The 14,371-nt window shown below is 37.7% G+C and overlaps 1 protein-coding gene across 2 annotated transcripts; it reads right to left on the bottom strand.

The window, feature by feature from the left end:
• Positions 1-679: 679 nt before the first annotated feature.
• LOC137407844 (MORN repeat-containing protein 4-like) lies at positions 680-12,405 on the bottom strand. Of its 2 annotated transcripts, XM_068094233.1 has the most exons (4): positions 12,274-12,405; positions 2,859-3,081; positions 1,688-1,797; positions 680-1,441 (listed from the first exon to the last, which is right to left on the bottom strand). In XM_068094233.1, exons 2-4 carry the CDS (start codon positions 3,044-3,046, stop codon positions 1,293-1,295), a joined length of 447 nt encoding a protein of 148 aa, XP_067950334.1. In that variant the 5' UTR covers positions 3,047-3,081; positions 12,274-12,405; the 3' UTR covers positions 680-1,292. The 2 variants fall into 2 exon arrangements, with proteins under 2 accessions (XP_067950334.1, XP_067950328.1); XM_068094227.1 differs by lacking the exon at positions 12,274-12,405 and having other exon boundaries at positions 2,859-3,119.
• Positions 12,406-14,371: the final 1,966 nt, after the last annotated feature.

The raw sequence follows: 14,371 nt of genomic DNA, 5'->3' as shown, positions 1-14,371 counted from the left end.
CAAAATAATAGCAATACTTACGGATGTCTTGGTCTTGTATGGCTTTGACATAGAATAATTTAGATGCGTTTGTTCATGTGCATTAATGCTTGCTAAGTATTAGCTGAAATAATACGCTACCATAATTTTGATATACATATAAACTCATCATAAACACAACTTTTACAATATTAGTTATATTAATTATTTTGTTTGTTGCAAAATACGTATAGTGATACTGTGTTAGAAGTCGTGTACTTCTATAACTAAGAGGATACAACTGCTAACTGTATGCTGTTCTGAACTATTGTTTCATCTGAAACATGCTGAGTATTGGACTGGGTAGTCAATATTTGTGATGTAAAAGTTAATTGAAAGTTTTAATTAATTAATTTAAACTCAACATCTTAAGCTGAATATTAATAAGCTCAATCTGAACAAGGAGGAGTAAGGAGAACTTAATAATAATTATTACTTTGTTGAGCTGTTGAGTTGTTGAGCATGAGTTGAATTTAAATCTAAAAACCTTTGGAGAAAACCAAAGAAAAGCGGATACTCCAATTGATGACTAACATTTTGAGACTTGAATGCTTATAATATTTGTAAGTCAAATTTTTGTGGTTTTGGTAACGGTTAGCAATGATATACAGTCCCCCACTGTATATGGGGGGGCTGTATATCCAGATTATATATAGATATATATATTATATATATATATTATATTTCAATTAGCAATTATGTGCAAACAAAATAATCTCAATCAAACAAAAAGGCTCAAATCTATTGAAGTTGCTCCAGCTGTATAGTTCACACATGCATTCAAATTTGCAGAGGTTCGTCATAATGTGAACACTAAAAAACGTTAAGCAATAAAACAACTACTTCCTGACTGGTTAATAACTGAAATTAGAAATTTTTCCTGCTTTCTGACACGAGTTGATATTCGAAAGAGATTGTAGATGAAACAAAACAAAATTTAATATCAAAGTCGTCTTGAGGTCCGTGCATTGCTCACAATTCTACTAGTTTACATATTGCACGTCAGTCAAATATCAGCATAATGATATTGATTAAAATAAACGCTGTAAAAATACAATATGCTGCCTTCAATATAGAAAAGCTTAAATAATGTAAATATACCGCTACGAGCTAATAATCAAATCTCCAAGACCTCAATTTACTAATTTTTATCTGTTTATGAAAAATGATCCAGATGTGATCAGACTCATTAACATAACTAAGTGAAAGTGCATAGTGTAGAAAGTGTCATGCAATCATAAAATGTTAAAATTGTAGCTGTCTGCTATTTCATTTCAATTGGAATGCTGTTTGGCCTTCTCAGCTGCTAGGTTGGCCTTTTGCACGTGAGTATGAGATTTGTCCGCCCTTTTAAGTTTAAAGTTTTCAAAGTAACCTTCATTACGTGGAATGCCGTGACTTCCATCAGGAAATGTTGTCAGCCCTGCAATGATAACAAGTAAATACAAACAGTTCTCTTTTCAAACCTATCATGAGCTGCACAGGCATAAAGACAACTCAAAATACTTGAGCAGACCCGGCAAGCTATCAAAATTAAACTAGTCAGTGAGTGCCATTTGACTGTGATGAATATGCTTGTATGCCAACCACCAAAGTGAACACGTAGAAACTAACAATTATAGCATCAGGATAAATCTAACGGATGTACAACCCTGCCTCTGTAGCTTACCATAGCCCTCAGGTCTTCCATCTAAAAATTGTCCTTGATACATCATTTTATCTTGCCTCACATAAACTCCATAACCGTTGAACTTCCCTCGAGTGAAGTCTCCAGCATAGCTGTGAAAAAAACACAAGATTTTGGGTCAGTGATATACTAGGAAAACAAAAAAGAATACAGACTGGATTATCATAAATGGAGATAATTATGTTGGAGATAAAGAGCATTGCAAGTGCGCTGTTGAAGCAATAGTACTTCTACAATAAAGTCATTCCAACCTTCCAGTATACTGAAATAAGTGTTTAGTAACAGACAGAGAAACATTGCCAGGTATTTAAACAATCTTTCAGTACGTATAATGCTACATCTTCATATAACAGTGATGCAACAAAACTATCCGAATAAAGATGGAGCTGAGGATTCCTTAACTTAAAGTGTATTTTCAAGCTGAGGTATTCCATTCTGAGGAGCATGAGTAGAAGAGCTTGAAGAGCATGCTGCACACCATATTATTCTTAAGATATGAATATGATTGCACCGGTATTTAATCAATTAAACCTAGTTTTAGTACATCTACCAAGCTCTCACACGTAGCTTACTATGTCAAATGAGAAACAGAATTTATGAAAATAAGAATTATAGTATAGGCAGCTTATTGTGCCAAGTTGCAGTGTTCCAAATAGGCCTGAAAACAAATACTTGTATGATGGCCAGGTATAGTACATAGTAATGTCTGTGTAACTCTCTGTTCTGCCACATATGCATGGTAATGCAAATGTAAGTTTTGAGTGTGAGTACAATTTGATTTAAAAAAATGTGTCCCGATGATGACATCGACATACAAGACCTATTGCTATAAATTAATTCCAAGGTTAAGCAGTGGTCAAAAAACACTGCCATGTTATCATATGTAAACATAACATCCTAGTGTCAAAAATGGGAAAGTAATTTACTGTGAACCAGAATCGATACTGCACCTGCCGTACTTTACTTCCTAACTTTAGAGGGTCAGGTGAGCAGTTTTATTTAGTCTGTGCGGTTATATACCAAAACCGCGACACCAAGAATGCAAACTATGACCTGTTAGTACCTATATCAGTCGCATGAATTAAAGTATTAGAGCACAGACACAACATCGCTAAGACATAGATACTGTATATTAAATGTGTGTCTCATCTACCTAGATCCATCGCTGAAAATCATGACGCCGAGTCCGGATGAAAGTCCGCTAGCAAATTGACCTCTGTAATGAGAACCATCTGGCAAGGTCAGGCTGCCTACTCCATGCTTTTCACCATCCGCATTCCACTGCCCTTCGTATTCTGTTCCATCAGAATACTTGAAGACTTTTGTGGATAGGGCAGCCATGATGGCATCTATTCAACACTCCAATAGTAGTTTTGCTTGCTACCTGCTAAATCATTACAAACCAGAGATATTTCCATGTTGTGCGGAACTAAACAAAAAACATTGAACTCTATATTACATGATTGGCTACAACAGACACAAAAAGTCGCTAAACAAACACAGCCTTGTAACACTAGAGTTACAAGCCATGATATGAATCAAATTTTTTTTGGTCATACAAAAAAATTGGGAATACGAGCCAGTTTCAGAAAAACCGCCATTGCAAATACCGCACGCATGGCGAACAGGAGCTGGTGTATGTCATGTATTTATCTAGCATATAGTGCTCTTGTTTTATCTATTTCATACTGTATTTAAATAACTTAAAGTGACAAATGCGAAGGACTGTGGTGGAAGAAAAAGAGGGTGATGTCACAAACACAGCAAAAAAATACAAAACGGTGAGTTACACGGAGTTATAGATCTTCTGCGACAGTATGACCAAACTTCCTCTACAATTTGTACCACCCTTAAACAGCATGCATTCGAAAGCACACCAGTGAAAGGAACAACGTTTCTGTTCCAATTAAGAGAGATTAAACAAAACATGTTAAGTTGAAAATAAAAATTTGTTTTTTTTGTTTTGAAAATACTTAATTCTTTTGCTTATTCAAACAACTAAAATTAATTGTTTTTATAGTCAAGGAAAATGGGTTTAAGGTTAAAGAATAATGGAAGTTGAAGTTAACAAAATTGCCAGTCACTTCTATCTGCCACTAGGATACAAAGCTAGAAAATATATTTTTCTACATAATTTAACTTTTTTACTTTTATCATGCATTGTTAAAGGGTGTACAACTCTTTATTATCATAAATTTAAAAAAGCAACTCTGTTTTTGTGTCTGGAAGTCATTAATTCAATGTCAGTTATTTCAAATTGAATTAATTCGATTGACGTACAAGTAGATTGATCTGAATAAATTAAAATGAATTGCATTCATGTTATGAGGTTTGACTGTACATGTAGAAATGGCTAAAAATGCATCAATATAACGCCGAGTGCAAATATGATACACAAATTGTTTTAGCATGGTGGTTGTGCAATTTATTATTTGCTATGTAGACACTAGCGTAGCATGTCTTTGTAATGTCATCGTATATGTCTATGAACTACGGCACGAGTTGCTAATAGCTCCCTCATTCGTCGAGTAGTTCCTAAGCTACGCATAAACTCGCATGTTCATTGATGGGTTTTTGTGTAATAATTAACGATAAATACTGTAATATTAACCAAACATTTGAGAGTAAATCCTATGAACAATATTTAAAACTACAAAATACTGCACAAAATACCTCACAAAGTTTTTAAATACTCAGAATGCATGATGGTTTTACATAGCAACAGCGGTTCATCTAGACAAGTCACAACTCGCTGGTTGAATAGTGACACTAAAGGACTTGGTATAATTTATTCAGATGCTAAAATTTTCCAATGCTTGTCCACTTCACCTCAGCGCTAGCAAAGTTTATACAAGGTGTATTATGTTGTATATATTATTATTGTTGTATAAAGTATATTATAGCAAACAAGCCTTGTGTGCGTGTTTTACAAAACCACATCAAAAAGGTATATATACAACAATTGTATACAAGGGCGATGAAACAAATATTTCAGTAAAACTTTCCTTCTCTCTGCGCTATTTCTATGCGATGAAATAAGCCCAAAGGCACTTAAGTCAGCAATCTTGTCATTATTATTTCATAGACAAAAACATGGTGCAATGCGCTAATATATCACTAGTGACCCTAAGCATGCCTAGCATAGGTCTACAGCTAACTCATAATACAGCCTCAATGCAACCCGCAGATGATAGCAAAACTAAAAATGGTAAGAATGACAATGAAGACAGAGAAATTAACTATTGAACTATTATATGATGTATTCCATGTTTAGACCGTTTATGCAGGTCCAAAATCAGTCAGAGGAAAAAGGAAACACTGCAGATAGTATTACAAGCTTTCCACAACTAATAACTCATCTGTACAGAACTCACCGGTACTCCATTTTTTAATACTTACAAACTTATGAGAAACCATGGACCTTAAATAGTGAAGAATGGATACAGTAGACACCTTTACAACGAAAACCACTTTTTACGTAAATTCCACTTGATGTAAAGAACTTATGTGAAGTTTTTGCTTCGGATTACGTAAGAATTTCCATTTAATGTAAGATGTGAAGTTGGTCATCATCGAATGGTTCCATTTGCGCAAGCTTCTTCGTTCGGCATGGGAAAGTTCTCAAACTCAGTTGAATAACCAAAGTTCAAAAGACATAAAAATATTATTCTCTCTCTCTTGCCAAACTTGGGAAAGACAATGATCTATGGGCCTATCTCTATCATACATCTATAGGGGTATTCTATTATATATCTGTAGGGGTATTTCTATTATATATCCTAGTACCCCGACAGTCTAGTGTCTTGGGAGATCGTCAGGTGTCACAATAAAGCACAGAGAATAAGTAGCTGCACAATTCTTCAGAATATCTCAAGACAGTTGATTGGTGCAGGTGTCAGAGTGTAGGTTTACCAAACTAAATGTCAAAAATTGTAGTATCATTGCACGAAAACTTGTAGGTATACTAACCTTTAATCTTGGCTTCAGACTTAGTAAAGATATAGGGCAGTAAAGATATACAGTCAGACCTCTACATACGAGTGCCCCAACTTGCGAGAAACTCGAGATACGAGCTTACCTTTGAGCAAATTCCTTCTTTGAGATACAAGTAATCTTTGTGATTGAGCTGGCACTAGATGGCCACTCGTTATACGGTATGTGGTCTAAATATGTGTGACCTTGAGCTAAATTATGCGTTGTACAGAAGTTGGTTTTATGACTCATCCTTACGGAGTATTGAGCAGCCTACTAGCCACAAGTAGCCTGCTTGCAGCCTACTGGCTAGGCAGTCGCCTTACCTTGTATCTATTGATACTAGCGCAAAATCGGAAACAATAAAAAAGTTAGACGAGAATGTTATAGTAAGTGATTAAAACTTAGCTTTAAGTGGGTGTTCAGTGAGCAACATTAATTCAAGTTAAATTCAAGGTTTCTCTTACGAAGCATCACAAAAGTTCAGTGTACCGAATGCATTGCTGTCAAGTCTCTATTATACCACCTCTGACCACTTAAGTCTGTCTCAAAGATGAATTCTTGCAGTAGTTTTCATAGTTATGTTACATTTTATTTCATATTTTAGCAACCAAGTACGTATTTGTTACTTTTTTAGCATAGGCCCTAAATTATAACAACTAAAGAACGTTTTCCCACCACGATATTTTGTTCAATGTGGTGTTTTTTAAAATGTAGTAGCGGATCAACTTGTATTCAGTTGTTTTATATCAAAAATAATGCCTTAAGAAACGAGTAAATTGACATACGAGCTCAGTCTCAGAACGCATTAAGCTCATATGTAGAGGTATGACTGTATAGTGTGGCAGACGCCGGGCCACAAAATTAATTCTGATGTTATATATATACTCGCATATAGTTACTCTTATATATATTTTGCATATTGTGTCTGTCTTTATTATGTGTCTTATCGCTTATACTTTGTTAGTTTGGCCGTAACTAACACAACGTGTTAGCGACTCTATTAATCATTATTCTTATACGACTTTTTACCCGGTTCGATTATACTATCCGGAGAAAATATGTGTATATATAGGAGCACTTTCGTTAGGAAAGCAGAATAGTCGCAGCTCCACAACTAATGAAATTTCCTTCGAAATAAAACGAACAAAAATTTATTACAATCTAGATCGTGCCTGAGAAAAGGCCGGCAAAAACCATTACACTGGTGGCAGCAGTGAGATTGTGCCGAACCCTACAGGCACCATCTAGAAATCAGACTCGGCAGACCTCCTGCTCTGCTTGCAAAAGCAGCCTCAGTGTAGGGAAACCAGAGTAATACGGCGAACACCGGGGGTTCAAAATCTGGCCAAGATAGCTTTACAGCTATCCCCACACTCGTAGAGAAACCCGGCGTTTGAGGATAAACAGGAGGTGATTCAGCACTTTCAAAATAAAGTAGATGACTAGCGTTGTGCCAGCCACCCCCCGACCACTTTGTTGAGACGCTCGACACTACCAAAAAAACTTGAAGGTTCCAAGTCAGGCTAAGATCGTCTATAACGATACTCCTCACTTGTTGGGAAACTCGATGCCTACTTAATCAAGTCCCAAAGAATTGCAAGGAGTGCAGACCGAGACACAGACCGACTAGCTGACGCCATAGAACAACTTACCAGGTTAAATCAAAACCTGAACCATCCTCCCAGTTCAGAACGCTTGAGTATAATGGCATCGGGACACAGAATATTTTATTACTCAATTTAGAGGTCGCAGCTTCAAATAGGTGGGTCGAATAGGCCAGCACACTGCAACTCAGAGAGACATTTAAGGGAGAAGTAGAGTCTTGCAGAAGGGCAGTCAAGATAGGAGCCATCTTTGAAGCCATCCGAGCTTGATTTGGATTATCCCCCTGACAAGCCCAAGCAAACCAAAGGAAACCAAACCTCCTTGCTGTAACACGTGACTGAAATCGAATGGCTAGTCCAATTAGCATACGCCAAGCTGCCTTAACCCTTTAGGAGCCATATGGCAAATGAGTATTTCTCAAACTCTATGAACCTCCTTGCACTACAGTGGCACCTCCTAGCAGTGCTTACAAAAACTATCGCAGACGCAGTACGAACTGGAGGAGAAGTTCTCCAGATCAAATCTGAAAAGAAACAGACCCTGGGCAGACTCGTTTGAGCAGTGGTAGAAGTAAAATACTCAGAAGCTGGTATATAACACAGTACAGTATGTGGTGTTGAACAAGATACCCTGAAGTTACTTCTATCTACTGTAAAGTAGCTGGCGGAGCAGGTCAAACAATTGCAGAAAAAGCCAACGGAGCCTCAAAAGGATAAGCCTACCATCTGTTGGGAATGTAGAGGCATGAGACCTCTTCGAAAAGAGTGCCCTAGTCAGAAAAAAATATTGGGAAATGGAAGAAGGCCACAGCAGTAGCATCCACTGCTAGCTGCAATAAAGCCCCGTGATAAACAGAAAGAAACAGAATACCGATACCTTTCTAGCCAAGGTCCCATCCAGTTGGACCTATCCGAGGAATTCAGGTCAACCAAGGACCCCACCTCAAACAACCCCCACAACTACCTAGAACCCGTTCCAGCCACTACGCCTAAAAGAGCCATGCATGAATCACTCCGAAATGAGTACTATGCTTTCCCCTCGGGTACCTCCGTGAAATGTCCCACAGAGGACAGCCTCCCGCCATTACCCAAAAAACCCACTCTGGCACGTTCTCTACTCGCACGAACAGAGCAGTTCAGGCACTTCTATTCAAATACAGGAAACCTGCCAAAGCACGCCTGCTGGGACGCCCACACTTTGCCAGCTACTTTCTCCTGAGAAAAATTGAAAGTCGAGCAGTGCAATTACTGTTGGATATCGGATGCACAACTAACCTGCTGAGAAAACAGGTGTTCAACCAACTTTCCCGGGTAGTAAGAGACCAATTGAAGGAAAGCGACACCCATGGCCTATTTGATGATAGAACCTGGTTGCTCTTTTATGGCATGATCTGACTCCCTGTAAAACTCTATGAAGTGAAGACCAAATAAATCTTCAGTCAGCCAGATTAGCGAAAACGCTATTCTGGGTGTGCCCTTCTTTATGGCACACCAATGCTTGATGGAGTTGGAATGCCCCGTGGTGAAGGTGGACGGGAAGCCGTTGGCTTGTATTGACCAAATGGGAAAACTCCTTCAAAATAAGGTCCAGGTGATTAGAGGCCTGGGAGTGCCAGCTAGGACGGAGGTCATGGTCTGGTGTAGATTAACTACATAGAATTTTTGTCCACTAAGAATAATAGAAGGTTGCCCCGAAAGCCCACCTCTAGCCACAAGTCTGAACAAGCCCGGAGTGGACAGAAAAGTGTTAGTTAGGTGCCTCAACCCAACCCCTGGCTCTCCGTTCTGGAACCACCGTGGGCACATACACCAATGTAGAAGCGCCTGCTCCCATCGCTGGGCCCCCTCCCTTCAAGGGAGGGAGGCCTTGCCAATCACCCAAGTAGAGGCCGAGCCACGGATCCCCCAGCATCTCCAGGAACTGTATGATGCTGCAAGACCCTCGTGCCAGAGCACCTAACAAGCCAGAAAACTGGCTATCTTGTTGACTAAGTACGAGTCGGTATTTAGCACTGGAGATAGCGACATAGGTAGAACTTCACTCATGGACCAAACCATACCCGTGAAAAATAGGGCCCGACCCTTTCATCTTCATCAACACGCCATCATCAATCAAGAGACATGTGCAAAACCTGTTGGCCAGAAGGCTGATCAAGCCAGCCAGAGGAGCGTGGAGCTTACCTATTGTGTTGGTAAAGAAAAAGAATGGAAAATAATGGTTTTGTGTGGATTACCGGAGGCTCAATGCGGTAACAGAACAAGACGCTTATCTTCTTCCCAGAATAGACTAGAGTCTAAACGCCCTAGCCGATATTCTAGCACCCTTGATCTCGTCAGCGAATACTGGCTGATTACGGCGGATATGGGCAACAAAAGCAGCCCAAGGAGTTGAGATATATCAATAAATTATAAAGGAGATCCTATGGGGATGGAATCAGTAAGAAAAAAGTATCGAGGTGACATGAACAAATATTATCACAGAAATAAAATCTCCCGCTAAAGGGGAATTTGATTCTATGGAACGAAAAACTAGTGATTACAAAGACACTACAAATCACTATGATGAAAAGAATACACAGAGGCCACCAAGGGATGGATCGATGAATGAGAACAGCCAGAGACGGTTTTTGGTGACCAGGAATGAGGAGAGACATTAAAGAATATATAAGAAGCTGCAAAATATGTAGTCAAGATAGAGGGATCAGAAATTACCCTCTAAACAATACGCAGTTACCAGAAAAACCATGGACAATTGTTGGCTCAGACCTTTTTGAATTTAGAGGAAAGGATTATCTGATAGTAGTGAACTATTATTCAAGATGGATAGAGGTAGCAGAAATGTGTAACAAGACAGCAGAGACTACTATAAAGAAAATGAAAAACATGTTCTCTAGATACGGTGTCTCTCAGGTGATAAGAATCGATAACGGACCTTATTATGCTAGCAAAAAGGTGGCATAAAGTTATTAGTGAAAAGAAATTTGTCAGAGAATAGAATATTAAATCCGTAATTAGTAGCCCCACTAATCACAGAGCAACGGTTTGGCTGAGTGAGCAGTCTGCATTTTGAAAATGATGTGAACAAAAAAGAGAGATAAGAATCTGGCACTTATGATTTATAGAAACATTGCATCAGAAAGTGAAGTCAGTCCTGCAGAGTTGATGACAGGAAGATCACTGCGAACAAACACTCCTCAGGGCAAGTCATATATTAATATAAAAGAGTTTAGAGAAAATGAAACTTAAATGGAAACCAGACAGAAATTATTGGCAGATTAGAGTCATGCAGACAAACCACAAAAAGATCTGTAGAACAGCGATGTAGTGTGTTGAAGAAAGGGAACAGTGATAGAGGAAGTAAGAGAACAATAGAAGAGAAAAGACAAGAACCAGAAAGCTATAACGTAATGATTGAAGAAAAATTAGTGAGAAGAAACAGGAAACACCTGAGAAAACTCAACATGGAAAAACCTAAAAGAAACTAAAACGAGAGAAAGCTCGACCAGGAAGGATAACTAAAAGCAGAAAAAGAATCAGAGATCGAATCGGAGGATAATGCAAAAGACAGCATAGACTCTGAGGAAGGTCCTCCAGATCCTTCGCAACAAGCAGAACATAGAATCACTAGGCCCAGGAGGGCAGTTTCAAAGAAACACATGTCCACGGATTAGGAATGAAACGTGTTCTAGTGGGGCCACCTACTTATTCAATAACTTTAAAACATATATTTCAATTGCTTTAGATAGAAATTGTGCTGAGATCTAACAACTTGAGAAGAAAAAAATTTGAGTGTCGAAGGGATAGAAGTCAGCCATAGAGGAGGCAATACTTTGGAACAGATGGTAGAAGATAATGGTAGAGTTAACAGATAAAATAAGGAGAGAACAAAGAAAGATGGGGCAAATAGAACAAGAATGCCAGAGAAAAAAGAGTTGCTAAGAAAAATAGAAGTCAGGTTCAAAGACCTAAGAGAGGTGGTAGAAAGGAGGAAAGCTTTTGGACCAGCAGAGGTTCAAAAAGCAATAATAAAAAGAATTGAGATCAAACACAAACTTAAACTTTATTTGCCCCTTGTTAGCACCATTGTACAAATACACGTGAGACCTTTATTGTTCCGTCAACACTACATGTTCTGTCCAGAGCAAAAAAAATTCAATAAATAAAAGAAAGGGAGATGTGGAACAGAGGCTATTAGTGAGAAAAAGACTTATGCGCGCGGCCGAGGAAATCGAGATTCGAAGTAGAGCAGAGCTTAGATATGAGATACAGCACAAACTCCCAGATACTTATATGGTGAGTTATCATCTTTACAGTTTTTTTTTGTTGAGCTACTGATTTACTCATTTAGCGTTTCTGTGCTTAATGATTAGTTAAATAGCTCCGAATCGCGCAGCGATTAAGGATCTAATTTGTGCACACCAAGTCCCCAAGTAGATGATTTGATACATATGCAATTTCAGTGATTTGATTTTAATCAATTCAGTTTGGAACTGATTTAGTTTTACATAAAAACATTATTTGGGCATAGCTCCGGACAATTGCCTTGCGATCTACATACTTGGAAAAGAATGGTATACTACATTGGCAATAAATTGAAGCGATCAAATTCGATAAGCGGAGCGAACAGCTCAACTACTTAGCTGTCGGCAAAACTAAAGCAGCCTTGTAGTTTGATAATGAACAGAAGATTTCTCCAACAACAAAATTATATGGATAAATGACGTAAAAATGAACAAAGGATAATGAAGTGCAGCCAATACGAATGTCTGCGAAAGATGTGAAAATATTTTGATCCACCTAAAGTAATAACTATAGCGTCCTAAAGCCTATATAACACGCATATAAATTATTAACTTTGGTTCATACTTTACCACTAAGCTAATATACAACATTTATACATGTATACTGAGGTCAACAGAACATTATTTTCCCATGAAAACCTCAATAAATAATATTCACAAACAAACAAACTAACAAGGCTGCTGTCACCGTGCTCACTGCTTAATTAAAAATGAATAATTAAATGAAACACATTTATCGATAAGATTTTGCTTCTACGATTACGTTATAACCTATGTAATTAGCTAGTTACACTTCCTCAGTGGTGATTCATGTTTACATCTGATCGTTCGCCAGATACAGGTTAGCGCGGAGCTAATATGATGGCGACAACACAACTGATGCAGGTAACAAACGCATTTGGAGCTACCCTTGAAGAAATACGGGTCTCGTAATGCGATTGTACCAAACTACTGACTCCGCCCATCTGTTATTGATTGGAGGCCAAGGTCGTATCGTGTAGATTTCTTTTCGTACGCATCGGTAATAGGCGTTCATTTTCCACAATCAGTTGTAAACTCCAGCCATCATTCTTTTTGCTATTACTTGTTAAAAAAACATCTTATAGTGGATGATTTGAGTACTTACTAATGTTTTGCTAGATCAATTCATCACTGTGTCAACGATCAATTATGATATACAATTATACACGAGTATGGGTATGGAACATTTTGCTATACCTCTTACCTCTTCTTCATTAGTACGCACTAGAGTAAAAACAAGTGGTGCGTCTCAGATAATTTTAGTTCTTAACTAGCACTTGTATGTAAAAATTGTTGCAATATTATGCAACTAAAAGAAAAACAATAGAATGTCATAATTTATAGTGTATTATACTGTTATAGGTTATTGTTGGTTAATTGTAAGTTAGCTGTGTTATGCACATGTGTTAGCTGTGATTTGTTAGCTTGAATTTTAGTTCATGAACTGCTCTTGGTAGAAAGCTAGGTGGTAGGTGATATACCAATGTTTTTGCGTACATTGATGTTGGATCTCCTCTTGTAGCTATGGGCTTCATTACCTATGTTCTGGAGTACAAAATATCCAATGAAGGAAATAGCTAAGTTGTGTAACCTTTGTAGATCATTTCAATATTTCTGTTAATGCTAATGCGACTTCAGAAATGTGCAACATTTTATTTTGTTGCACAATGAACTACTGGTATAAAATATTTATTTAAGTGTTATTGTGTGTGCGAATATGAAAAAGCAAGTTTACTCTACCTTTTGTAATTATGTTTATGTATATGTAACACAGTTGTTTCTGCATACACTTGCCTAATTTAAACTGATATGATTACTGTTCTGCACTCAAATCAAGACATCTCTATCTGTAGCCTTTGTTGTAATAGCATACAAGTGAACTATAGTACAACCTGTTACCTTTAGTTTTAAATTACTTTATGGATTAGCTCAGGAAAAAGCATCTCCTTCACCTTTGTTTCATCACCTCCACTCTATACCATCATATATGTCATGCTCAGCTCCCATTACACCTCCCTTTCAAAGTTGATTTCTCACCACAAATGATATTGCTCCATCCCACTGAAAAGTTAACTCAAAGCCACTGGTGGAATGTTAGTTAAATTTCCATTTTTAATTCCATTTTCTTTCTGCATTTGTTTTTGTTGTTCTTTTTTAAACAACTAATGTGTACAAAAAGCAAGTACAATCATGAAATGTTAATAGCATGAAATATGTTCTGTCATCAGCTACTGCGGAATTAGTTTTATCACCCCAAAGTTTTTGTTTTCAATGTTCCTGCACACACAAGATTGCGAGAAGGCCATCGGACAGCGATGATATCCTGAATACATAATTGCCTGGCTTTTAGTGGAATAGTACTTTCGTGATATTATGGGTCAGCAATCCATAGGAGTTGCTAAACTGGAAAACAGTTTAGTTCTGTAACACTACGTACCCCTGGTTTTTGGTGTTCTGTTTATTGTAGAATGAGGTCATGATAGGCCTTCTTGCATTTTGTCTGCAGTATGTTACTAAGTCAATTGGCAATAAGATGCGTGAAATTGGTTTGATATTTAGAAAAGCTAGCTCGTAATATGAGGCAACTAGATTAGTAATGGTGTACATAAAGTAATGGCTTTAACACCACTTCTTCTTATGACTAGTGGTTTGATGTAATTCGTAATGGCCCAACAACAATAAACCCAAACTTTCCGGCAAAACGTAGTCAGTTTCGTATCATATGGCATGATGTTCCACATGACCGGATTTTCCCACGTGAACCT

This window comes from Watersipora subatra, chromosome 1 (genome assembly GCF_963576615.1).
Source record: "Watersipora subatra chromosome 1, tzWatSuba1.1, whole genome shotgun sequence".
Classification (NCBI taxonomy): domain Eukaryota; kingdom Metazoa; phylum Bryozoa; class Gymnolaemata; order Cheilostomatida; family Watersiporidae; genus Watersipora; species Watersipora subatra.
This window is presented reverse-complemented; position numbering and strand designations above follow the sequence as displayed.